Raw genomic sequence first — 26592 nt, 5'->3', positions numbered from 1 at the left:
AATCCAAATTATCCATGAAATATCTGAGGAGACGGCGGAGCCCTGGCGGGGTTTCTCTGCCCGTGGCACTTTGTCGCTGTCGCTCCGGTGCCACCAGCCCCGGGCTGTGGGGGGATGGCAGCGCCGGGCACGGCTCCAGCCCGCGCAGCCGCCTGGAACACATCGCACCTGCGGGGAGCGGGATGGGACCGGGATGGGACCGGGATGGGATCGGGATGGGGTCGGGATGGGATCGGGATGGGGTCGGGATGGGGATGGGATCGGGATGGGACCGGGATGGGATCGGGATGGGGTCGGGATGGGATCGGGATAGGGTCGGGATGGGATGGGGATGGGGTCGGGATGGGATCGGGATGGGATCGGGATGGGGTCGGGATGGGATCGGGATAGGGTCGGGATGGGATGGGGATGGGGTCGGGATGGGATCGGGGCTCCGGATCCCGGCACAGAGAGCGGGATGGGACCTCAGGGAGATGAAGATTGGAGCTCAGGGAGAGCGGGATGGGATTTTCAGGCAGTTTGGGGATGGGATTTTCTGGCATTTTGAGGTGGGGTTTCAGGGAGATTGGGATGGGATTTTCAGGGAGATGGGGATGTGATTTTCAGGGAGATGGGGATGTGATTTTCAGGCAGTTTGGGATGGGGATTTCCCCGTCTCCCACGGGTTTGCTCAGAGCAGCTCTCCAGCTGCACAAAATCCCTTTCCCCGAACCCCAAATCTTCTCTTTTCCATGACAAACACCCCCGGTCCTGCTGTAAAATCCAGGATCCCACTGGGATCATCCAAGGGAGGCGCCCCAGCAGCACAAGGGACGATCCCACCCGGCTCCAGCTGAGAATCCCAACCCCGGCCCTGCCCAGCAATCCCGATCCTAAACTGGATATTTATAATTTACCGGACACCTCGGGGAGCCCTAAAAACCAGCCTGGGAAAGGGACCAGGAAAATCCCTTCAGCGCTGATCCCTGATGGGGCCGGGAATGTTTGGAGCCCGAATCCCAAACCCCGGGGCAGGACGGAAGGGGATGGAGCATCCCAAAACAAACCCGGGAGCAGCGCGGGGAGCTCCCGCAGCTCCCCTGAGGGGCGATTTTATCTCCGTTCGGGGGCGGCTGCCCCTTCCCAGTATAACCAGTACGAGCAGCTGGGGAAGATCCCGGAGCCAGGCAGGGATCCCCGAACCCCGAAACCTCGGGAAGGTTCTTGCCGCTGGATCCGGGCTTCCCTTTCCAGCCCTTTCTCCAGGAGGTTTCCCCGAGCTCTCCACTTGTTCTTTCCCGGCTCCCAGGAGCGCTTCCAGCGGCGGGGAGGGGCCGGAGCGGGGCTGGAGCGGGGCTGGAGCGGGGCTGGAGCGGGGCTGGAGCGGGGCTGGAGCAGGCTGGAGCGGGGCTGGAGCAGGCTGGAGCGGGCTGGAGCGGGGCTGGAGCGGGGCTGGAGCGGGGCCGGAGCGGGGCTGGAGCGGGCTGGAGCGGGGCTGGAGCGGGCTGGAGCGGGCTGGAGCAGGCTGGAGCGGGGCTGGAGCAGGCTGGAGCGGGGCTGGAGCGGGGCCGGAGCGGGGCCGGAGCAGGCTGGAGCGGGCTGGAGCAGGCTGGAGCAGTCTGGAGCAGGCTGGAGCAGGCTGGAGCGGGCTGGAGCGGGCTGGAGCGGGCTGGAGCGGGGCTGGAGCGGGGCTGGAGCGGGCTGGAGCGGGGCTGGAGCAGGCTGGAGCAGGCTGGAGCAGGCTGGAGCGGGGCTGGAGCGGGGCTGGAGCGGGCTGGAGCGGGCTGGAGCGGGGCTGGAGCGGGGCTGGAGCAGGCTGGAGCAGGCTGGAGCGGGGCTGGAGCGGGGCTGGAGCGGGCTGGAGCAGGCTGGAGCGGGGCTGGAGCGGGGCTGGAGCGGGGCTGGAGCGGGCTGGAGCGGGGCTGGAGCGGGGCTGGAGCGGGGCTGGAGCGGGGCTGGAGCGGGGCTGGAGCGGGGCTGGAGCGGGGCTGGAGCGGGGCTGGAGCGGGCTGGAGCGGGGCTGGAGCAGGCTGGAGCGGGGCTGGAGCGGGCTGGAGCGGGCTGGAGCAGGCTGGAGCGGGGCTGGAGCAGGCTGGAGCGGGGCTGGAGCGAGGCTGGAGCGGGCTGGAGCGGGGCTGGAGCGGGCTGGAGCGGGGCTGGAGCGAGGCTGGAGCGGGGCTGGAGCGGGGCTGGAGCAGGCTGGAGCAGGCTGGAGCGGGGCTGGAGCGGGGCTGGAGCGGGCTGGAGCGGGGCTGGAGCAGGCTGGAGCGGGGCTGGAGCTCTCCGTACCCGAGCCGCAGCTCTGACGCCGCCGGCAGCTCCCTTGGGAGGGCGGGAGGAGCCCGGGATAGTCCCGGCTTTAGGCCGAGATTCCCGGAGCCGATCCGGGCCTGGAGAGGGCAGCGGGAGGTTTATTTTGGGGAGGGGAGCTCGGCTCAGCCCTCGCTGCCCGAGATCCCACCAGGCCCAGAGCCTCTCCCCGGGCGGAATTTCCTGGGAAAAGGGAAGATTTCCAGGGCTGGGCAGCGCCGGGAATGTTCCTGCGGGAATAGCTGTGCCTTGGGCAGCCGCGATCGGCACCGAGCAGGAGCTGTCCCAGGATTTGGGGCGGACATTCCCTCTGGGATCACTCCCGGGTGAGTGAGCTTTCCTCTCAGCCCATCCCTGATTCCCAGGACAAACCCGGGACAATGGAGCCGTTTTTAGCTCCCCACCGCGCTGTGCCGGGACGGACACGATGTCCCCAAGGTTCTGAGAGGCAGAATCCAGGGAATGTCACACGCCTGCCCTTTCCAGCCTTAGCCACGATCCCGGATAAAAGAGGCACAGGAGGAATTCTGGCCTGGCCCCTCCGGAGCCATCCTTCCCTGGGGAATGCTGCGGCAGAAGGAGCTGCTCCACTCAGCCCCAACTGCTCCTGTCTGAGTGCAGAGATGGAATTACACTGATTTATCCCGGTAATGGAGAGCGCTGGACGTGGCACCTCCTGCCGAAATCCACCCCTGACCTCCCCGAAATCCCGCTGGAATCGTCCTGCAGGGGATTCAGTGTCCCGGTCAGAGCTGTGGACGCTGCTCCAGGCTCCCCTCAGAATCCCCCCGAGCCCCCGGCTCTGCCTTGGGCCTCTCCCGGATCCCGGGGCTCCGCAGGGAAGGGATCACGGGGGGTTTTCCATCCCGCCTCGCTCCCGGAGGATTCGGTGACAGCCTCCACCAGCGGCGGTGCCAGATCCCCTTTCAGGACAGCAGAAGGCTCTCGAGCGGCTCTCAAAGTGCAGGGACAGGGAAAAAAAATGCTCCCTGCTAATTAGGGATGAGAGCAGGGCTAAGTATCCACTGCAGAGTGTTCCCGGCTCCGGAGGAACTCAGGGTCAGATCCAGGATCAGGAGATGAGGATCAGATCCAGGATCAGGAGCTCAGGATCAGATCCAGGATCCACAGCTCAGGGTCAGATCCAGGATCAGGAGCTGAGGATCAGATCCAGGATCCACAGCTCAGGGTCAGATCCAAGATCCACAGCTCAGGGTCAGATCCAGGATCCACAGCTCAGGGGCAGATCCAGGATCCACAGCTCAGGGTCAGATCCAGGATCAGGAGCTGAGGATCAGATCCAGGATCAGGAGCTCAGGATCAGATCCAGGATCCACAGCTCAGGGTCAGATCCAGGATCCACAGCTCAGGGTCAGATCCAGGATCCACAGCTCAGGGTCAGATCCAGGATCAGGAGCTGAGGGTCAGATCCAGGATCCACAGCTGAGGATCAGATCCAGGATCCACAGCTGAGGATCAGATCCAAGATCCACAGCTGAGGATCAGATCCAGGATCCACAGCTGAGGATCAGATCCAGGATCCACAGCTCAGGGTCAGATCCAGGATCCACAGCTCAGGGTCAGATCCAAGATCAGGGTTGTGGCTCTTCACCTTATGGAAGGGATTTCAGCTGTCGGGGTTTAGATGGGATATTGGGGAGGAATTCTTGGCTGGGATAGAATTCCCAGAGAATCCGTGGCTGCCCCATCCCTGGAAGAGCCCAAGGCCAGGCTGGAGATACCTGGGATAGTGGGATGTTTCCCTGCCCGTGGCAGGCGTTGGGATTGGATTTAAGGTCCCTTCCCACCTGAAACAGGCCGGGTTCCATGGAAAATAACAAACCGCAGCTTTCCCTTTCTCTTTCCTGTCTGTTTCCAACCGTGAGGGAAGGAAAGGGAACAAAGAAAGCAGAGCCGCAGCCGGAGCCTTCCCGAGGATCCAGGCTCGGAAAACGGGGCTGGAAGCGCCGCAGCAGAAACTCCCCGAGTTTAATTTGCGGCCGCTCCTGGCTCTCCCAAACCCCTGAGCAAGGGAACCGCGGAGATTTGGAAAAGTCAACTCATTAATTAGCGCAGGGCTGGCACCTCTTGCGAGCCCGGAGCGCGCCCGGCTCAAAGCCGCCCGTTGTCCCCAGGGCGGAGGGACAGGCCAGGGAACAAAGGGACAGTGTTGGCCGCGGGGCCGTGGGCTCGGGACGCTCTTCGGGGCAGGAGTCTCGGTGACATCAAGTGACTCCATGTGACAGAGCCACGCCAGGGCTGCCGGAGCCAGCGGCAGCTGCGTGGGAGCGTCTCCCGCCCCGCCGCGCTCCGTCCCCGAATTCCCTGTCCCCGTGTCCCCAGCAGGGCTCGAGCCTCTCCCACCGGGAGCTGCCACCTCCCCCGGCCAGGCGGGAGAGCGGAGCTCCAGCTTCATTGTGGGGCCTGGCAGGGAGCAAAATCCCGGCAGGGCTGAGGGCGGCTGTCCCCTCTCTGTCCCCTCTCTGTCCTTTCAGTCCCCTGTCCCTTCCCTGTGTCCCCTCCTGCCAGTCCCCTCTGCCCCCGCTCTGTCCCTGTGTCCCCTCTATTCCCTCCCTGTGTCCCCTCTCTATCCCCTCTGTGTCCCCTCTCTGTGTCCCTTCTCTGTCCCTGTGTCCCCTCTATTCTCTCCCTGTGTCCCCTCTATTCCTTCTCTGTCCCCTCTCTGTCCCCTCTCTGTCCCCTCTCTGTCCTGTCTCTGTCCCCTCTCTGTCCCCTCCCTGTGTCCTCTCTCTGTCCCCTCTCTGTCCCCTCCCCGTGTCCCCTGTCCCGTCTCTCGGGCCTGAGCTCCGCTCCCGGCGCTGGGATCCAGCCCTGGGACCCAGGCAGGGGAACCCCCAGGATTTTGGGATGCTGGTGGGAGTTTCCCCTCTGCGGGTGCGGACACAAAGAGGCCGGGAAGCGGGGCAGGGAAGAGGGGCAGGGAAGAGGGGCAGGGAATCGGGGCAGGGAAGAGGGGCAGGGAAGAGGGGACCGGGAAGAGGGGCAGGGAAGCGGGGACCAGGAAGCGGGACAGGGAAGAGGGGCAGGGAAGCGGGGCCGGGAAGCGGGGGCCGGGAAGCGGGGCCGGGCTCCGGCTGTTTGCTCAGGTGCGGCTGCGGTAATGAGGGGGGGCTGGAAGGGGGCAGAGGATCCCGAGGGATGCGTTAATCCCTGCTCGGGGCGGACAGATGGGCAGGGACGGGAGCGGGAGCGGCACCAGCTGGAGCAGGGGGATGAGCAGCAGGAGCGGCCCGGGAGCTCTTGGCAGCGTCCTCAGCTCCTCGCCGCGGTGCTCGGGGCCGGGGGAGCGCTGCGTGCGTCCTTTCCAAAGGCTTTGGTGACAAAGAGGGATAAAGCAGCCCCAGATCCCCGCTGGAGAACCGTGGGGAGAGGGGCTGGAGCCGGAGCTGCTCCCGCGGAGCCGCACAAAGAGCTCAGGGCTCGGCTGCGGGGTTGATTTTTGAGGAGTATTTGGGATCGCAGGAGACCATGGAGGGGACTGGAAAGGCGGCTGGGAAATGTCGCGGCACTTCAAGGGTTGCAGTTAAAGGTTCCTTTGTGGCAGAATCCCCAAATCCTGGAGCGATTTGGGTTGGGAGGGACCTTAAAGGCCACCCCTGGGTGACACCTTCCCTTATCCCAGGGTGCTCCAAGCCCCGTCCAGCCTGGCCTGGGACACTTCCAGGGATGAAGAATCCCGTTCCAGGGGCATCCCAACCCTCACCAGCCGAGAATTCCTTCCCGGTATCTTCATTATTTTCACAAAAAACCCAAATTATTCCTCCCTCCTCACTCCCCACCAATATCCCACGTGCTTCTGGCTCGGTGTTTTCCATCAAAAACGCTTGGAAAGGAGAATTTATGGAGGAGGCGAAGAATGGGAAATAACAAAGGAGGAGTGACAACAACTCCCCTCCCTGATTTGTCCCATCGGGGACAAAAAGAGCTCCTTCAGCCGCTCCTGCTGCCCCGGCACCGCTGGAATTCTGCCCTGGAGTGACTCTCGCTCGGGCCGGTGGCCAGCGGGGAGGCACAGCTGGGCTCCGGAGCCTCTGGAATCACAGCACGTGGAATTGCTGGGGCTGGAAGGGCCCTGCTGACCCCAGACTCCAGAGCCTCTGGAATCACAGTAAAATGGAATTTTGGGGCTGGAAGGGCCCTGCTGATCCCAGACTCCAGAGCCTCTGGAATCACAGTAAAATGGAATTGCTGGGGCTGGAAGGCCCTGCTGATCCCAGACTCCAGAGCCTCTGGAATCACAGCACATGGAATTTTGGGGCTGGGAGGCCCTGCTGATCCCAGACTCCAGAGCCTCTGGAATCACAGAACATGGAATTTTGGGGCTGGGAGGCCGCGCTGACCCCGCTCTGTCCCCCCAGGGTCGCCGTCCCCTCGCGCCCGTAGAGGCTCCGCAGGACCCGGCGCAGGATGGGAAGCGCCGCTGGATTCATCCACACCTCCCTGGCCGTCAGCACCTTCCTGGGTAAGAGATTCCCATGGGAGCAGCCAGAGGGGCTGGCGGGGGCGGGACACCACCGGGAATTCACCGGGAATTCACCGGGAATTCACCGGGAATCTCCCGTCCCTGGGACACAGCGGTGCTGAATCCCAAATCTCCGCGTGGTTTGGGGCAGGCTGTTCCATGCCAGTGCTATTCCCAATATTCCCTTTGGGCCAGGAATGTTTGGCACAATTCCTGCTTTCTAAACCCAGATTCAGGGAGGTGCAGGAGGGATTTCCTCCCACCGATGGGATTCATTCCGCTCCCCATCCCGATTTTTCCAGGGATTCCTTGTGGCCACACCATGGAAAGATCTCCCTGCTCCTTAGGGAGCATTTCTGGATCTCAGGGAGAAATCCCAGATATCAGGTAGCATTTCTGGATTTCAGGGAGGATTTTTGGATCTCAGGAAGCATTTCTGGATCTCAGGGAGGATTTCCAGATCTCAGGGAGCATTTCTGGATTTCAGGGATGATTTCCAGGTCTTAGGGACATTTCTGGATCTCAGGGAGGATTTCCAGATCTCAGGGAGAATCTCTGGATTTTGGGGACCATTTCCAGACCCCAAGGCTCGTCCCTGGGCCTCGGGAGGCTCCAGCTGCTCCCTGCAGGTCCCTTTCCCGCAGGGAGATGTTTCCTCTCCAGCTGAGGCCGGATGATGCCCTGCAGCCAATCCCTCAGAGCCTGCTGGCCCATCCTCATTAATATCTAATTACCTCTTAACGTTCTCCGCATCCCCGAGGCGGCGCGGGCAGGGGGGGCTGCCCCGGATCCCGAGGCAATTATCCCCCTTGGAAATCGGCCTGACCCCGACGCCGCCACGGAGCCGGACTTGGGGTCTCCCATCAAACACCCGAATTCCGGCAAAACCCCCCAAAAATCGCGCCCTGGGAAACCTGGGAGTGAGAATTTCAGTGACCTTTGGCTGACGGTGCCACGGAGCTCCGGAGGCAGCTGGGACGGGGAGGAATCCTGGAATACGAGGAGGGATCGGGGCAAAAGGGTGGAAGGATGAGGCTCAGGGAAATGTTGTGGAGCGGGAAAAGAGCCAAAACCTCCAGGTCTGGAGCGAGATTTAGATATTTAAAGCTTCTAAAATCCCAAACTCTCCCCGGCCTTTGTTCATTTGGGAAGATCTCTGGGAAAATCTGGGAATCCAAGCCCTGACCCTTTGTTCCTCAGAAAGCTGCTCGTTAAAAACAACCCCAAATAAAACCTTGGTTCTCAGAGAGCTGATCCTCAAAAAAAAAATCCCAAATCCAGTTGGATTCTGGGCATAAATTCCCAGTAAAACCAATTTATTGCCCAGCTCCTTCCCGTGATCCAGAGGCTCCAGGGGCTCCAGGGCCGTGCTGTGGGTGTCCTCAGAAAAAGGAATTCAGCTTGGAAAACTTTCCACGGAGGAAATCCATCATTTCCTGGGCTCAGCACAAAGTGCAGCCTCCTGCACACCTGGGCGTTCCAGGCCTGGCTCTCAGCATATTCCTGAAAAATCCCAGAAATAACCCGGAGGGGAGGAGCTTTGGAGTCACCTCCCTGCAGCTGCTTCCCCAAATCTTCCTTTTCAGGTGCTCTGCTTCCCCCCCTCTCCCACGATTTTGGTGCTAATTGTCACTTTCCCCAAGACTGGAGGTTATTCCAGAGGCATTTTTCCCATCGTCCCAGCTCTCCCAGTGGGATGGAACACGGAAAATTCACTCTGCTCCTTTGAAATTTGACTTTAAACCTCTATTTTGTGCCTGTCTTCTCCCTGTTTTCCAAACACCAGGGCTCCAGGACAGATCCTGCCTTGGCAACACTAAAAATTGGGAATTCTGGGATGGCAGAATGGGCCCAGATCGATCTCAGAAATTCTGTGATTTATCAGTTCTTCATTTTAACCTCATCCCCACCTCGGAACCGGTTAATTACCGCTTTAATCAACTCCTGGTTTGTTTAATGAGCGAAATCCAAGCGCTTCACCCCCAGCACCTTGGAATTGTGGATTAAAACTCACCTGAACTCCTGGCATCGATTCCAAGTGGGAAAATCGATGCCTGGCACTGGCAGCCATAACCTTGGCAGGGACAAAGGGACAGGAGGAGAGCAGGGGGACACGGGCTCCGGGTGGGATCAGGAGGGAGGATGAGCCTGATCTGGCTTGATTGGAATTAAAAAATCCCACGGGAAAGGGCAGGGCTGGGAGCGGTACCAATAGATATTTTATTTGTTAAATAAATAAAAATTATTTACCTTATGCTCCCTAATTAATGTGAAAATTGAAGCTGTTCAGCCCCGACCCTGTCACCGCCATCCATCAGAGCACAATTAACTCATCTATCAGCACACAATTAATTCTTTCTCATTAATTCCCCATTAACTCGTTACTGTTTGTCTCCCCAGTCAGCAGAGCTTATTCCAGCCAGGACTCCCATGCGGGAGAAGATTTCCAGCTTTTCCTTTAGGAGCGGAGCCATCCTGGAAGGAAAACAGCGCAGCCTGGGAGGGGAAACATCTCCCAAATCCGCCGCTTTTCCGTAATTCCAGAGATCCCAGGCTCGGCGCCTCTCCCGGCGTGGCACCGGGGAACATCCCGCCAGCGCATCCTCACGGAGCCGGGATAATTGCCTGGAGCAGGGACACGGGGAGCAGCTGCTCCCAGCCCAGAGCCAATTACCGGAGCCCCTCTCCCATCCCATCCCATCCATCCCATCCATCCCATCCATCCCATCCATCCCATCCCGGCCTCCCGCGGCAGCCGGAACGCGAGGCGCACCCCGGGAGCTGCAGGTCAAGGGCCGCTCCCGCTGATCCCAGGCCGCTCCCGGCTGGAAGCGACTCTTCCATAAAACATCCTGCTCCCGGGAACCGCTCGGTTTCGGAGCGGCCCCGCTGAGCAGGGGGGGGAAGGAGACAGATTGGCGTTGGCACAGCGGGTTGGAGACGCTCATTAATTCCATTAGGGAGCAGGGAAGGATCCCGGAGCCCGGGAAGCAGCTCGGGGCTTATCAGTGCTTCCCTGATAAGGGCCGGGCGTCTCCAGGGGGACAGGGACAGACGTGCTGGCGATTATCCCACCGGCTGTTCCTGCGAGAAGGAGACTTCCAGGCGGATCCTGCCTGGCTCTTGTTCCCTCCCTGGGCTGTGGGAGGTGTTCCACCCCACGGCGATGAGCTTTAAGCCTTTTCCCACCCAAACCAGTCCGGGGTTCTGGGATCCCCCTGTGCGGAAGGGGATCTGCTGGGATTTATCCGGGACGGGAAGGCGGCTGGCACTCCCCAGGGGCACTTTGTCCCCAAAGGGTGGCCCCGGCATGGGGCGGCGCCTTTGTCCCTCTTGTTCCTCCCCGTCCACAAAACCAGAGTCAGCATCAAAATCTGTGCCTGAACGCCCCAAAAACGGCCTCAGGCTCAGCCCAGCCATGGAACAGAATGGTTTGAACTGGTTTGTACTGGTTTGAACTGGTTTGTACCGGTTTGATCTGTTTTGATCTGTTTTGCAATGGTTTGCACTGGTTTTCTCTGGTTTTCACTGGTTTGTACTGGTTATCTCTGGTTTGCTTTGGTGTGCTCTGGTTTGCACTGGTTATCTCTGGTTTGCACTGGTTATCTCTGGTTTGTACTGGTTTTCACTTTGTTGTACTGGTTATCTCTGGTTTGCACTGGTTATCTCTGGTTTGCACTGGTTTTCTCTGGTTTGTACTGGTTATCTCTGGTTATCTCTGGTTTGCACTGGTTTTCCCTGGTTTTCCCTGGTTTGTACTGGTTATCTCTGGTTTGGTCTGGTTTGTACTGGTTTTCTCTAATTTGTACTGGTTTTCACTTTGTTGTACTGGTTTTCTCTGGTTTGCACTGGTTTTCGCTGGTTTTCGCTGGTTTTCTCTGGTTTTCTCTGGTTTTCCCTGGTTTTCTCTGGTGTCCACACCGGCCACCAACCGTTTCGAGGTGTCCAGGGCCGGTGGAGCTGCAGGGACAGCGGGGACCTGCCGGGTGTGTCCAGGGCCGTGAAGATCCCGGCTCTCCCCTCTCCTCCGGGAGAGGATTCCGGAAGAACGAACCAGGCCAAGTCCGTGCGGGCAGAGGAGGAACCTCAGGGACCAGGGGACAGTCCCAGCTCCAGTCGTGGCGTTCCAGGAGATCCCCACTCCCTCCTCCACGCGTCCCCGGGGATGCTGGTCCCTCTGGAAGGGCGGGAATGGTGCGGGGTGCTCGGTGGGAATGTCAGGATGCGCTCCCACAGCCGGGGCCAGGCTGTGCTGACAGATGGCGTGCGATTCTCTCATTGCTCCTTCTCTCCTCCTCGCTGCTGGGGACACCCTACAAAACTGAAAAGGAGAGGGGTGGGGTTTTTTAGGAAAATCCAAGTGGAGCTGAGCGGGTTTTCCCTTCTCCCGCAGTTTGGTGCCAAGCCCAGGGCGGCGCGAGGAGCTACGGGCCGGTGTTCGAGGAGCAGCCGTCCCACACCCTCTTCCCTGAGGGCTCAGCAGAAGAAAAAGTCACCCTGGCCTGCCGAGCGCGGGCCAACCCTCCCGCTACCTACAGGTGAGGGACAGAAATGGGATAGAAACATCCAGAACTCCGCTTCCGCCCCACCTGCTTCTATACACGGAAAATTATTGGCTTGGGAATGAGGTTCCTCGTCCTGTGAGGAGCTGAGGGAGCTGGGAAGGGGCTGGAGAATCCTGAGGGAGCTGGGAAGGGGCTGGAGAATCCTGAGGGAGCTGGGAAGGGGCTGGAGAATCCTGAGGGAGCTGGGGAAGGGGCTGGAGAATCCTGAGGGAGCTGGGAAGGGGCTGGAGAATCCTGAGGGAGCTGGGAAGGGGCTCAGCCTGGAGAAAAGGAGGCTCAGGGGGAATTCCTGGCTCTGCACAACTCCCTGCCAGGAGGGGACAGCCGGGGGGGATTTGGGATCTCATGCCAGGGCACAGGGACAGGAGAGGGAACGGCCTCAGGCTGTGCCAGGGGAGGCTCAGGGGGGACGGCAGCAGGAATTTCCTCATGGAAAGGGCGCTCAGGGCTGGGAAGTGCCCAGGGAGGTTTGGAGTGCCCAGGGCTGGAGGTGTCACCTGGAGGTGGCACCGAGTGCTCAGGGTGGGCACCAGGCACAGCTCGGACTCCGTGATCCCAGAGGGATTTTCCAGCCTCAGCAACTCTGAGATGTTCCACCTCTCCCAGGGCACAGCTCAGATCCAAACCCACCTCCAACCCCATCCCAGCTGGAAAACCCCCAGCCCCAGGGGTTTCCGTGAGGATTTATCCCCGCTCCCGTTTCTTCCGGCAGGTGGAAGATGAACGGCACGGAGCTGAAGCTGGAGCCGGATTCCCGCTACAGGCTGGTGGCCGGGGATTTGGTGATCAGCAACCCCGTGAAAGCCAAAGATTCCGGCTCCTACCAGTGCGTGGCTTCCAACTCCCGGGGCTCCGTGGTGAGCAGGGAAGCCTCGCTCCGCTTTGGCTGTAAGTTCGGCACCGCCGGGTAAACCCAACACAGCCACGGTTAGGCCGGGCTTAAACTGAGCCTGCCTGGAAAAAGGCCGGAGAGAATCTCTCCAACACGTCATCCCATGGAGAAATCTCCATGGCGCTTCCACAGGCAATTGGAGAATTGTTATGGAGGAAGCCAATGACATTTTGGGTGTCCCTCTGCACAGCCCCACCCGAGGAGGGGCAGGGGAAGCGCGGAGGTTCCTCGGCTGGTTTTTCCAGCCCGGGTTTGACTCTGCCTGTTCAGTTTTGCAGGAATTCTCGGCCGAAGAGCGGGACCCCGTGAAGATCACCGAGGGCTGGGGGGTGATGTTCACCTGCAGCCCCCCGCCCCACTACCCAGGTAAGGGGTTCCCAGATTTTCTGGGAATTTCAGGGAAGGAAATTCGGGGTCGATTCAGGGTTTTTAACGCAACAAAGCAGAGGCGGGGCTTGGTGTGTCCACGCAAGGGCCGATTCCAGCTGGGAATCCCACTGAGTCCAGCCCATCCAGGAGGACACAACAACCAACACAGCTGATTCCCTTTTCCTCCCATGGAAGGACCAATTCCAGCCTGGAATGCATCCCACCCAAGCCTGGCATCCCACTGCGTCCATCCCACCCGGCAGGACAAACCTGTCCAGTTTATTTTTCTTTTCCAGTTTTATTTTTCCTTTTTCCCCTCCAGGCTTGTCCTACCGGTGGCTCCTGAACGAATTCCCCAACTTCATCCCGGCCGACGGGAGACGTTTCATCTCCCAGACCACGGGCAACCTTTACATTGCCAAGACGGAGGCCTCGGACACGGGCAACTACTCCTGCTTCGCCACGACCCACATGGATTTCATCACCAAGAGCGTCTTCAGCAAGTTCTCCCGCCTCAGCCTGGCTGCAGAGGGTCAGTGCTCTCGGATTGTCCCAAAAATGCCAATTCTGACGGGAAAAATCCGAATTAACAACCCCCCGCAAAGCGTTTGGGCACCGCAGCGCCCAAATCGCCCTCCAGACTCTCCTAAGAGCTTCAAAAATGTGGATGGGCTGGGATGGGAGGGAGGCAGCTCTCTCCCCAAGATGCCCTGTTTCCACTCCATCCACGGGGTTTCTGTGTTTTTAAAGGATAATTCTGGTAGAGGGAAAAGGGAATTAAACAGCAGGAAGGCCTGGATGGACATGGATTGGAGCAACCTGGGATAGGGGAAAGTGTCCTTGTCCATGGCACGGGTGGGGCTGGATGGATTTTAAGGACCCTCCCAACCCAAACCATTCCAGGATCCCGTGATTCTCGGGAATTACGGAGCCCCGAGGTGTTATAAAGAGATTTTTAGAGATTCCAGCAAGAGCCATCTGAAAAAAAAGACGGAACCTCTGTCCCCTCAGCCGAGCACACGGCGGGGTTGGGAAGGGACCCGGCGGCTCCCTCTGCCCTGTGAGAGCCCCGGCGGCACCTGGGCGTCACCCAGGCGCCCTGAGCCGGGTTTTCCCTGCGGCAGATGCCAGGCAGTTCCCACCCAGCATCAAGGCCAGGTTCCCTGCGGACACCTACGCTCTGACCGGGCAGGCGGTGACCCTGGAGTGCTTCGCCTTTGGGAAGTGAGTGCAGCGTCCGTGTGGATCGGGATGGGGACGGGGAGGGAACAGCGGAGCTTCCACACCTCCTCTCTCCAACGGAAAACCAGAGGCGGAGGGAAACGGGAAAAGGGAGGATCTGGCTAAAGCCGAGGCCCTGCGGGGCAGGACCGGGGTGGCTGCGCGGGGACTGAGCCCAGCCCGGATTCACGGGATCGGCTTTCCCGCAGCCCCGTGCCCCGGATCAAGTGGAGGAAGCTGGATGGGCCGCAGTCCTCCAAGTGGATCGGCAGTGAGCCGCTGCTGCAGATCCAGCACGCCGGATTCGAGGATGAGGGCACCTACGAGTGTGAGGCGGAGAATGCCAAAGGGAGGGACACGCACCAGGGCCGCATCATCATCCACGGTAACGCATCCAAACGCAGCCCCTATCCAAGGGGACACATCCAAACATGTCCTTCATCCGAGGGGACACATCCAAATGCGTCCCTTATCCAAGGGGACACGTCCAAACACATCCCTTATCCAAGGGGACATGTCCAAATGTATCCTTCATCCGAGGGGACAAGTCCAAACATGTCCCTTATCCAAGGGGGCGTGTCCAAACATGTCCCTTATCCAAGGGGGCGTGTCCAAATGTGTCCTTCATCCAAGGGGGCGTGTCCAAATGTGTCCTTCATCCAAGGGGACATGTCCAAACATGTCCCTTCTCCAAGGAGACATGTCCAAACATGTCCCTTCTCCAAGGGGACACATCCAAACACTTCCCTTATCCAAGGGGACACATCCAACACATGTCCTTCCTCCAAGGGGACACAAACGCGTGTCCTTCACCCAGTGAACACACATTTTAACTGCCCAGAGCACACCAGGGTGCCCCAGGCAACGCCTGAGTCTTCAGGATAAACGCACCCGCCCCAGCCCTGCCTCTCACCAGCCCCAGGTAAAGGTGTTGCAAAGCCCCAGCCAAGACCGGCAGGGATCAGGGAAACCTTTCCTCAGTGGGCACATCTGGGCTGCGGCAGGGAGAGAGCTCTGAACGGGCTCTAAAATCATCACAGCCAACATCAGGGAAGGAAGGAGAGCGATAGAAATCAAATTTGGCTGGCGCTCAAGATCCTCTGCGAGCCTGAGGAGCTTCCAGCAGCGTTAATGCTTTGAGCTGTTTGCCAGATCTAGTCAAGATAAAAAACTTAACCTGGTTATCTCAGCCTGATCCCAGCTTTTCCTGGAGTTTGGGAATGGCCCGAGTCTGAGAGAGGGAAGGTTTGGAGGAGGTATCAGGAGGAAATTCTTTACTCTAAGAGTGGTGAGGCCCTGGCACAGGGTGGGTGGGGATGGTGGCACAGGGGCTGTGGCTTCCCCATCCCTGGAAAAGTTCCAGGCCAGGCTGGACAGCACTCGGAGCAACCTGGGATGGTGGAAGGTTTTCCTGCCCATGGCAGGGGGTGGTACGGGGGGGATCTTTAAATTTCTTTCCAACCCAAACCATTCCCGGATTGGATGATTCGGGAACGGCTGAGCTCACTGTAAAGATGAGAAACCAATTCCTCGGCCCCGGATTCCGCCCTGATCCTGCGCAGCCAGAGCCCGGCAGGACCCGGCCGTGCCTCTCGCCGCACAAAAGGCCGGGGCTGTTCCGGTGGCACATCCCGCTGTGCCAACGGCTGTGCCGGCGGCGCTGGCACGGGGACGCCCTTCTGCCGGCCTGGCACTGCCACCTCTCAGCTGAGCTCCTTGGCTCTGTCCCTTCCCTCTTGTCCCCCGCAGCCCAGCCCGACTGGCTGGACGTCATCTCGGACACGGAGGCCGACATCGGGTCCGACCTGCGCTGGAGCTGCGTGGCCTCCGGCAAACCCCGGCCCGCCGTGCGGTGGCTGCGGGATGGGCAGCCCCTGACGTCCCAGGTACCCCCTCAGCCCGCTCGGATCCATCCCCAGCCCTTCCTCCTGCCTCGCTCCTGCATCCCCGCCCCGGCCCTCACCCCGCATCCTCCTCCACGTGCCCCCATCGGGATGCGAAGCCGCGGCACGATCCCGGACCCGCTCTCGCGGCGCTGCCATCCCAAGCCATCGCTTCGTGCGGCTGCAGGGAGGACAGCGGTGCCTGTCCCGGCCTCACCTGCACGCCGCCGCTCAGGTGCCTCGGCAAACGCAGCACGGCGGCGTGGGCGAGCGACCGCACAGACGTAAAAACAAACACCGCGTTTTCCCCCGTGGAAAACCGGGCCGGCCTCGAGGAGTCTGTGACGGAACTCAACCCTGACCCAGCCGAGGACTGAGTTCCATTTTCCTGGTTTTTTTTTTTGTTTGTTTTTCTCATCTAATGGGTTCATCCTCTTGTTTGCACAGAACCGCATCGAAGTGAGGGGTGGAGAGCTGAGATTTTCCAAGCTAGTCCAGGAGGACTCTGGCATGTATCAGTGTGTGGCTGAGAACAAGCATGGCACAGTTTATGCAAGCGCTGAGTTAACAGTGCAAGGTAATTCCTCCTTTCCCAGAGCTCTGGGTTCCAATGGGACACTGAAAAAAATCTCTTCCTAATATCCTGATGTGATCCTGACATTGTGGTGCCGCAGTGAGATAAGAGCAGGCAAAAAGCTGCTTCGCTCACCGCTGAAATGGCTGCTGGCTCAACAAGACACTGAGCAAGCCTTTAAATTTTAAATCCTGTGTAAATTCTGTGCGAAAGTGAGCAAAAAAATCTCTTTAGCCACAGGAAGTGGACAGGACACCCAGCAGCAGCACTGCAACCTCTCTTGCACTAGAAATTCCTCCTTTTTTTTTGAGGAAAGTGGTCCAAAAATCAGAGTTCAGCTTCCATTCCTCCTGTTTCGATGGATGGTGACTGGAGCTGAACTGTGGCTGCACTTGTTCCGCGTTGGTCCAAAAGCTTATCTCCGCATGGAGACGCCAAAGACAAATTAAAGGCCCTGAGCACCAGCTGCTCAACATTAACACACTGAGGCCAACAGGTAAATCCCGATTCCATCTGCAATTCCAGGAGGAGTTTCAGGCGAGCTGGGTGTCTGCGTTGGTCAGGATATCGAAGAGATTATCCTCGACATGTTCCAAAGCAGCTGTTGTTGTGTCTCTCAAAGACCTTGCACTTGTTAGGGTCATTCCCATCGCTCCGTCCCGCTCGCGTGCCACCAAATTCCTGCCTGGCAGGCGTCAGGATCCACCCGGCAGCCGAGGAATTCCTCCCTTATCCCGCTCTCCAGACCCTGCCTCGCTTCTCTTACCGAGCCATCCAACGGCAAATCAATTCCCACTCGCCCGGCGCTGAAATTCCCCCCGGGGCAGCGTTTCTAATCGTGCCTTAATCCTCTTTTTCTATCCCTGTAGCCTTAGCTCCAGATTTTAGACTAAACCCGGTGAAGCGCCTGATCCCGGCAGCCCGGAGCGGGAAGGTCATCATCCCGTGCCAACCGCGAGCGGCACCAAAAGCCACCGTGCTCTGGACCAAAGGGACAGAACTCCTGGTCAACAGCAGCAGGTAGCAGGGCAGAGTCAGCTTCCACCTAGAAAATGTAGCTAAAATATTTTTTTTTGTTTGTTTGTTTGTTTGTTTTTACCAGAAGACTGGACTCGATGATCCAGACGTGCTGCTGCATCCCTGAATTTTTTACTCCTCTAACTCCTTCTTTAGCGAACTCCTACACGATATTTTTCTGCCTGACTTTGTCCCCAGTTTCTCTGGAATCAGCAGAAATTCCCAGATGTCCAGCACGAGTGGATCGTTTAACGTTCCATTGTGTGGCTCCTCTTCCTTTGCAGGGTGACGATTACGGCGGACGGGACCTTGATCCTGCAGAACATCAGCAAATCCGACGAGGGAAAATACACCTGCTTTGCCGAGAACCCCATGGGCAAAGCCAACAGCACTGGAGTCCTCTCTGTCCGAGGTAGGGATCTTCATTTGGGGCCAGTCGAGCAAGAAACCGCTAAGAGGGACGCAGTGATCTTCCTCCTCTCCTTGTACTCCCCCAAAACCAGAATTATCAGGGAATCAAAGTGATTTCAGGCGGAGCAGCAAAACTTCTGCCTGACCCACCGACAAACGGCCCTCGAGAAAAGCGTTCCCATTCCCGAATCCCTCCTCTTCCTCCTGCGAAGCGGCAGCTGTTGGGGCGGGATGAGGAGCTGGAAGGGATGGTTTGGATATCTGCAGCTTCCCGCTCCTTGCCCGCAGATGCCACCAAGATCACGCTGGCGCCGTCGAGCGCCGACATCAACGTGGGCGAGAACCTCACCCTGCAGTGCCACGCGTCCCACGACCCCACCATGGACCTCACCTTCACCTGGGCCCTGGACGATTTCCCCATCGACTTCGACAAGTCCGAGGGGCACTACCGGCGAGCCAGCGCGGTGAGTCCAGGGGGAATTCCGGACCATGCGGAAGGATGGAAAAATAATTCCACACTGTGTGTTTGTGCCCACCAAATCTGCTCCGTCACTCCGCCCGGAGCGGTTGTGAATTCCATATCCCTGGAAGTGTCCAAGGCCGGGTTGGATGGGGCTCGGAGCAGCCTGGGATAGTGGAAGGTGTCCCTGCCCATGGCTGGGGTGGAATGGGATGGGATTTAAGATCCTTCCCAATCCAAACCATTCCATGGTTCCATGATCACTCCCCTCCTAAACTGGAGGAGAAAAGGAAAGGCCTGCGGATAAAGGCGGGCAGAGATCGCTCAGTGATCAATGATTGCTCAATGGTCACTCATTGATCACTCAGTGATCACTCTTTGATCACTCATTGATCACTCATTGATCACTCATTGATCACTCAGTGATCACTCATTGATCACTCATTGATCACTCTTTGATCACCATCCCAAGCCAAACAGACCCAGCACAGGCTTGGCCTTGGCCACCACTGGATCCATCCTGGATCCATCCTGGATCCATCCAGGTCCATCATCCATGGGGAATTTTTTTCCCATCTCCATCTTCTCTGCCTCCACCACCACCCATCCACCCAAACCCAAACCAGAGTGAATTCTGCACGGTGACCCAAACCCAAACCAGAATGAATTCTGCACGGTGACCCAAACTGCAGTGAATTCTGCACGGTGCCCGGCACCTCCTGACGCTGTCCCCGCCGTGTTCCCCTGCAGAAGGAGGCCATCGGGGACCTCAGCATCTCCAACGCGCAGCTGCGGCACTCGGGGCGTTACACCTGCACGGCGCAGACCGTGGTGGACAGCGCGTCCGAGTCGGCCACGCTCACCGTCAGAGGTAATTCCCTGCGGGAACATTCCCGGCTCCTGACAAACCCAGAGCAGTGACGTGGCCCGTGCCATCAGCTGCTCTTCCCTTGGAACCACCTCACACCCAGTAATCCCGTGGGATATGGCCTTACGAGGTTTTATTTTCACCCAAAAATTGGGTTTGATCATCTTGGAGGTCTTTTCCAACCTTTCCAGCCAGGCTTAGGAGCTTTTCCAAAGGCTAAATCTGGAGCTGAGGCTCCCCAGCTACCATAAAAGAAAGGCCGGATGCGAATTCAGGACTTGCACAACGCACGGAGTGACAAACCTCCGGATCTTCCCTGCGGGTGACACGTTTCCCATCCCCTCAGGACCTCCAGGCCCGCCCGGGGGGGTGGTGGTGAGGGACATCGGTGACACCAGCGTCCAGCTGAGCTGGAGCCGCGGCTTCGACAACCACAGCCCCATCGCCAGGTACCTCATCGAGGCCCGGACCCTCCTGTCCAGCCAGTGGAAGCAGATGCGCACCAGTGAGTGTCCCCACGGCCGCACCGGTGACGTTCCGGGGCCACCGGCCGGGTCCTGGCTCCGTGCTGCTCCTCGCTCCATTCCTTCCCCCCGCTCCGGTGTTATTGGATTCTACAGATCCCGTAAACATCGAGGGCAACGCGGAGACGGCGCAGGTGGTGAACCTCATCCCGTGGATGGATTACGAGTTCCGGGTCTTGGCCAGCAACATCCTGGGAATTGGGGAGCCCAGTCTGCCCTCCAGCAAAATCCGCACCAAGGAAGCAGGTGGGTGTGGAGACAGCCCCAGCTCCCTGTCCCTGCCCGGGACGGTCCCAAGGGATGGATCTTCTCCTGGAGAGCTCCTGCAGCTGAGGCCACCACAGGATTTTCCAGCTTTTCTGCCCATTTCTGTGTCAAAGATGAGCAGGGTTGGAACTGCACTTCCCAGCACGACATCCAGCTGGGAATGTTCCTTCCATGTCCATCTGCTTGGACAGAAGGGATGGGAGAAGAGCAGGAGAACCGCACCCAATCCACCAAACGCAAACCTAATAAAACTCTAAAACAACTCCCCTCCACATCCCCGCCCTTGAGCTCCATCCTTCTCCCCTCAGACACCAAACGACACCAAACCCCTGCCCCTAAATAACCTGGCCAGGCACAGGCTGGAATTCCAGACAGGATTTTCACGGCTCAGAACGGAGCCCAGTCCTTTCCCGGGAGCTGTCCCCTTCGGTGTCACGCTGTGTGCGTGCTCCTCTCCACCGTTCCCACCTCCTTAACCCGAACCCTGCTTTTCCCTGGGGACAGCGCCGACGGTGGCACCGTCCGGGCTCGGCGGCGGCGGCGGCGCTCCCAACGAGCTCATCATCACCTGGACGGTGAGTTGGGAACGGGGAAAGCGCCGAGGTGGGACCATGCGGCGTTTTTTTGGGGGGGGGAGAAACCAGCGCTGCCATTCCAGTTTGGACATGGGGTTGAGCCAAGGGCCGGTTTGGAGGGATGAAGAGCACGTTTCCTTCGGGAAATCACTGCTGCCATCCCGGTTTGGATGGACCAAGGGCCGGTTTGGAGGGATGAAGAGCACGTTTCCTTCGGGAAATCACTGCTGCCATCCCGGTTTGGATGGACCAAGGGCCGGTTTGGAGGGATGAAGCGCACGTTTCCTTCCGGAAATCAGTGCTGCCATCCCGGTTTGGATGGACCAAGGGCCGGTTTGGAGGGATGAAGAGCACGTTTCCTTCCGGAAATCACTGCTGCCATCCCGGTTTGGATGGACCAAGGGCCGGTTTGGAGGGATGAAGAGCACGTTTCCTTCGGGGAATCAGTGCTGCCATCCCGGTTTGGATGGACCAAGGGCTGGTTTGGAGGGATGAAGAGCACATTTCCTTCGGGGAATCAGTGCTGCCATCCCGGTTTGGTGAGCCAAGGGCCGGTTTGGAGGGATGAAGCGCATGTTTCCTTCAGGGAATCAGTGCTGCCATCCCAGTATGGATGAGCCAAGGGCCGGTTTGGAGGGATGAAGAGCACGTTTCCTTCGGGGTATCAGTGCTGCCATCCCGGTTTGGATGGACCACAGCTCCCTCTCTCTTCCCAGCCGGTGCTGCGGGATTACCAGAACGGGGATGGCTTTGGGTACATCGTGTCCTTCCGGAGGAAGGGCAGCCAGGCCTGGCTGAGGGCGCGGGTGCCGCAGGCGGAGTCGCTGCACTTCGTGTACCGCAACGAGAGCATCGCGCCCTACACGCCCTTCGAGGTGAAGATCAAGGCCTACAACAGGAAAGGAGAGGGCCCCGAGAGCCTCACGGCCATCGTGTACTCGGCAGAGGAAGGTAAAGAGCGGCGGGAGAGCTGGGGGTGCTCATCTGGAGAGGAGAAGGATCCAGGGAGAGCTCAGAGCTCCTGCCAGAGCCTAAAGCAGCTCCAGGAGAGCTGGAGAGGGGCTGGGGATGGAGGGACAGGACACAGGGAATGGCTCCCAGTGCCAGAGGGCAGCGCTGGATGGGATGTTGGGATGGGATTGTTCCCTGGGAGGGTGGGGAGGGGCTGGGATGGAATTTCCAGAGCAGCTGTGGCAGCCCCTGGATCCCTGGAAGTGCCCAAGAGCAGGTTGGACACGGGGGTTTGGAGCAGCCTGGGACAGCGGAAGGTGTCCCTGCCCTGGCAGAGGGTGGCACTGGAGGAGCCTTAAGGCCCCTTCCGCCCAAACCATTCCATGACTGCAGAGACTCAATTCCCCGTCTTGTCCAACCTGCTGCCTTTCCTCGGCCAGATCCCTGCAGATCCGTGTCCAGCCAGGATCTCGGACATTCCTTTGGCTCCCAGGACAGCGATTCCAGCACCACATTCCTCTACTCCAAACGATTCCCTAAGCCCAGCCCCGAGCGCCCCAGAGCCTCGGGACAGACACGGATCCCAGAGCTCACAGCTGTGGCCCTGCTTGTCCTCCTAATTCCCTAAATCCCTTCCCCTGGCTCCGTAACACACCACCAGCTGTCTGCCCGCCGGATGATGCTGCAGGAAAACCTTTCGTTCCCAACAGGACCCAAAGTCAGGAATGGGATTTTATTCCTGTCTTTCAGAACCCAAAGAGTCTCCGTACAGGGTCATCGCCAAGTCTGTCCTGTCCTCGGAGATGGACGTGTCCTGGGAGCCCGTGGAGCAGGGAGAAGCGACCGGAGTGCTTCTGGGATACGAGGTAGGAGATTCCAGGGAATGGGAGACCCTGAGTGCCCAGCAAGGAAAATTCTCCCGGGTTGTGTGAGGTGAAAGGAAACAGCCCTTTGATTCCAGAGGTGGGGGATGATTCGCGCCGCGTGGTTCCAGCGGGGCTGGCACTGCTCTCTCAGGAGAGATTAAAGGGAATCATCCCACTTTTCCTGCCTGCCCTTCCCAGGAGGCCGCGGCCTCGTTCCTGGGCACACACAAAGCGAAACTCACAGAAATCGGCACCCGGAGGCCCTTCAGGATGGGCTGACCCGGGATTTGCAGATCTCTCCTTCCTAAACCCACCGCGTCCTTTTCCGGGCAGATCCGGTACTGGAAGGACGGGGACAAGGAGGAGGCGGCTGACAGAGTGAGGACAGCGGGGCCGGTGACATCGGCTCACGTCACCGGCCTGAACCCCAACACCATCTACCACGTGTCCGTGCGAGCCTACAACCGGGCAGGGACCGGTCCCCCCAGCGCCTCCACCAACGTCACCACCACCAGGCCCCGTGAGTGCGCCCCGACCCCTCCGCTTCCCACAGGATCCCCCAAAAATCACCCCAGTTTGATCTTGGAACCCCCCACGGCGGTGACAGCGCTGCCGAGGCTCAGGGGGTGGCTGGGACCAGCACGGCCTTCTCCTCGCTCCCTGATTTACCCGGACCCTGTCTGGTTTTTGAATCCCTCAGCACCGAAGAGGCCGCCCGGGAACATCTCCTGGAGTTTTTCCGGCTCCACGGTCAGCATCAAGTGGGACCCCGTGGTGGCCAAGGCGGACGAGTCGGCGGTGACGGGGTACAAGGTACGGCCGGGGTGGCCGGGCTTCTCCTGGAGGGGATCCACGGAAAGCACGGGGAGCAGGGGCTCAGCATTCCCTCTTCCCACAGATGCTCTACAGGCAGGATTCCCACTCGGCCCCCACCCTGTACCTGGCCAGCAGGAGCCAGATCGACATCCCCATCCCTGAGGATTTCACTCACGCCTTCGTGCAGATCCGGGTGACCGGGCCCGGCGGGGACGGGACCCCGGCAGAAGTCCACATCCTGCGGAACAGCGGTACCTGCGCTCCTCTGGCCACGCCCATCTCACTGGCCACACCCACATCACTGACCACACCCACATCTGACCACACCCACATCTGACCACACCCACACCGCTGACCACACCCTCTCCATGCCCAAATTCCCCTTTCCAAGGTTCTCTGCAGCCCCTGGAGCTCATCCCCAGGACAGCTCCTGTCCTTCCCCTTCCGAGCAGGAAGGACTCAGTCAGGCCCCTCCCACACTGCTCACAGCACAATCCCAATAAATTGTGTTTTAAAATCCCACCCTCCCTTCCAGAGCCACGGAAGAACGTTCTCCCGCATTGTTCTAGGTTGAGGCTCCGGAACTGGCCTTTTCTGGAACTGTTTTTTCCCGGAATCAGCCTTTGGTTCCCTTCTGCTGTTCACTCACAGGAATTCCTGACTCTCCTCCTTCTCCCCTCTCCTCTTCCCAAACTTCATCCAGCCTGACGCAGGCTTTGCAGCCTCAAGACCCCACAACCCCCAACTTCCCGAGAGTTTAAGAACTAAAAACCATTTAAGCTTTCCCCTGAGAGCGAAATCCCTGTGGGGATTTCTGTGGGGCCGCAGCTCCAGCAAATCCCCTAAATTCAGGGGCGAATTCCCCCAGATTCCAGTTCCCATCATTCCCAGGAGTTTCATCAGCACCAAACACAAAAAAAACCCCCAAACCCACAACCCCCCAAGATCCCCGCGGTGTCGGCGCCACCCCACAGCCGCCCTTTCCCTGTTCCCTGTTTTTCCAGGGACCAGCATGATGGTGGAGGACTCGGGGACGAGGCCAGCGCCGCACGTCGTGGTCATCGCCACCAACTCCCTGCTGATGGTGGCCCTGATCCTCTCCCTGGAGCTCTGACCGCGCCCCAGCCGCGGCTCCGGACGCGAATCCTCCCCATCCCGCGGGAGCAAGGCGGCGTTCGGCAAATCCCGCTCGGGAGCGGGGCAGCACGGCGGGGAGAGGATTGGACGGCGCGTTCGGAAGGGAGGAAGAAATTAGGAAACAGATTTTTTTTGTTTGTTGGTTTGGTTTGGTTTGGAGGAACAAAAGCTTTCGTACGAGACGTGGGTCTTTAAGCGGTTAAGTGTTTTTTTAAGGAAAACGAGGAAAACGAAGAATTCTCCGGGAATTCTGCAGCCAACTGCCCACCCCCCCCTCCCCTCACTGTATCCATAGGTTTTCTGCCTTATTGAAGCCATGTACGAGATAACCAGACTGCTAAATTTGACATTTTTTTTTTTAACTCTGTACAGTGAATTCCATGGGGGGACGGGGACTGAGGAGTCCAGGGACCAGCACGTTCCACACCCATCCCACCACAGCCAGCTCCGAGCACCTGTGGGACGGGATCCATCCTTTTCCCCACACAAAAAAAAAAAAGAGCCAAATCCTGCAGGAGCCAGCCCAAGGAGACAAATCCACGGGAGGATCGAGCTCTGCCACAGCCTGAAAAGAGCTTTTTTTACAACTCTGGCGTTCACCTGCAGCCCCAGCCTGGTGCTTGTCTCAGCTGTGAGGCGCAAATTCCGTGTTTTCCCACATCCCGCGTGCTTTCGGGGTGGATTTGTCACCCCCTTTGCCTCTTTCCCTTCTGTCTGGGGAGAAGGGGATCCTTTCCCAGAATCCCTAATTCGGGCAGCCCTGCCTAAAAACTGAGGTGTCAATAAACCCAGTTTCAGAGAGGCTTAAAGGAGGAACCTTAAAAAAGGAGAAAATTAAAACCGGAATGGGAGACTCAAGGAAGCCACGGCCGGGACAACAAGGAAAATCTGGACTCGGATTCCTCTCCCTGCACTGAGAATTCATCCAGCCCAAAATTCCAGGCTCAGAATCGGGGCTGCAAAGGCTGAGATCCAGCCAGGAAGCGGCTCCGGATTCCAGCTCTGACCGGAACATTCCCAAGGGATGCTGAGGGTCCCCCTCCGCTCCAGAGGCTGGGAAAAGCTGGAATGCTGAGCTGAGCGCCCGCAGGACTGGCTGGGAATCGCTGTTGCCTGTTGAAATCCCTGTCTCCCAGTAAAGCAGTTGACCAAAGTGAACGAGAACTGATTGGTGTTGCTCCGGTTCCATCCCAAGGGATTTTTTAGGGACTTTTCCCTGGCTGCGATTCCTCAATCCCAGAAGAAAACAGAGCCGGCCTGGGCAATCCTAATCCTAGAATTTCCTGGCTGGGCCCTGAGGTGCAGAATTCCCTTTAAATGCCAATTCCTCGCCCTTTCTAGCCCAGGTGATGGCAGGGAAATCCCTCTCCAGACAGGGCAGCCCAGGCTTTGTTAAGCTCCATTTTGGGCAGTGCCTTCTGCCATTCCTTTGATCCAGGGTTGGGAGAGGCACGGGGAAGGATCTGCACCTCCAAATCCGGCATTCAGACCTCGGGAAAAGACAAAACCCTACATTTAAATCCCAGCCAGAGCCAGCAACGGGAGGATTTTTTTAAGGAATCCTCCTTAAAACCTCTCGGAGCTTCCAAAGATACAGCCCAGGGGTGAAAGGCGTGCAGGGGCAGGGAGAGAACGGGAACTCATGGGAATTGGGGGGAGGATGGAGAGAGGGAAGGATGGAGGGAAGGAGGGAAAGGATGGAGGGAAGGAGCTCCGGCCTCTGGTGATCCCAAAGGTTCCAGAGCTCCAAGCTCAGCGTCCTGGGAGCTGCAGGGACAGCCCTGGTCACCCTGCAGGGACATCAGCAGCAAGAGGGAAAGGTAGGAACAGGAATTCTATCCCAGTGGATCAGGGAACGGGATAACGGCGCCAGGAGCAGAGGATGGAGGAGCCAGAAATCCCCAAAATCGGTTCATGGGGTTTTTGCTGCCATCCAAGGAGTGACACTGACGTTACCGGGAAGCCTGAGGAGATCCCAGGGATTTCTTCACAATCCCTCTGCTCCCAGAAGTGCCCAGAGCAGCCCTGGAAGCTCCTGATTACTCCCTAAAGCTCAGGACCACGGGAATTCCTCCAGCTGGGAATGGGGAGCACACAGAACTCCCGGAAACTCCAGGGTTTCCATGGAGTTCAGAGTTCCCCGGGTTTCCATGGAGTCCAGGGTTTCCATGGAGTCTGTGCCATCCTCGCCTCCAGGTGATTGTGAAAAATTGGGAAAAGGGAGTTCAGGCACCAGCCCAGAGCAGAGACACATTTTCCCTGAATTCCTGCGGTTTATGGTGGGAATTCCACGGTGGTGATTAAGGAAAGAGGATTTTGCAGGGAGAGATGGAAAAAAAGAGGGATGGAGATGCTCCTCCAAGGATTTTTACTCCCCTGCTTGCCCTGAGCTCCAGCCTCTGCTATTCCCTTTTCCTTCCTTCC

General features: G+C 58.8%; 1 protein-coding gene across 3 annotated transcripts; it reads left to right on the top strand.

Moving 5' to 3' along the window:
* Positions 1 to 2256: 2256 nt before the first annotated feature.
* On the top strand, positions 2257 to 25332 carry CNTN2 (contactin 2). Of its 3 annotated transcripts, XM_040085320.2 has the most exons (24): positions 2257 to 2615; positions 2776 to 2936; positions 6669 to 6772; positions 11166 to 11310; positions 12050 to 12225; positions 12500 to 12595; positions 12921 to 13130; positions 13723 to 13822; positions 14029 to 14204; positions 15569 to 15705; positions 16150 to 16279; positions 17146 to 17296; positions 17578 to 17705; positions 17993 to 18168; positions 18915 to 19035; positions 19379 to 19537; positions 19653 to 19802; positions 20328 to 20398; positions 21115 to 21349; positions 22100 to 22215; positions 22549 to 22735; positions 22916 to 23028; positions 23114 to 23282; positions 24036 to 25332. In XM_040085320.2, exons 3-24 carry the CDS (start codon positions 6718 to 6720, stop codon positions 24143 to 24145), a joined length of 3111 nt encoding a protein of 1036 aa, XP_039941254.1. In that variant the 5' UTR covers positions 2257 to 2615; positions 2776 to 2936; positions 6669 to 6717; the 3' UTR covers positions 24146 to 25332. The 3 variants fall into 3 exon arrangements, with proteins under 3 accessions (XP_039941254.1, XP_039941257.1, XP_039941255.1); XM_040085323.2 differs by lacking the exon at positions 2776 to 2936; XM_040085321.2 differs by lacking the exon at positions 2257 to 2615 and having other exon boundaries at positions 2756 to 2936.
* The last annotated feature ends 1260 nt before the right edge of the window (positions 25333 to 26592 follow it).

This window comes from Hirundo rustica, chromosome 24 (assembly GCF_015227805.2).
Source record: "Hirundo rustica isolate bHirRus1 chromosome 24, bHirRus1.pri.v3, whole genome shotgun sequence".
NCBI classification, from domain to species: Eukaryota; Metazoa; Chordata; class Aves; order Passeriformes; family Hirundinidae; genus Hirundo; species Hirundo rustica.
Note: the sequence above shows the minus strand (reverse complement) of the source record. Positions and strands in the feature narration are given on the sequence as shown.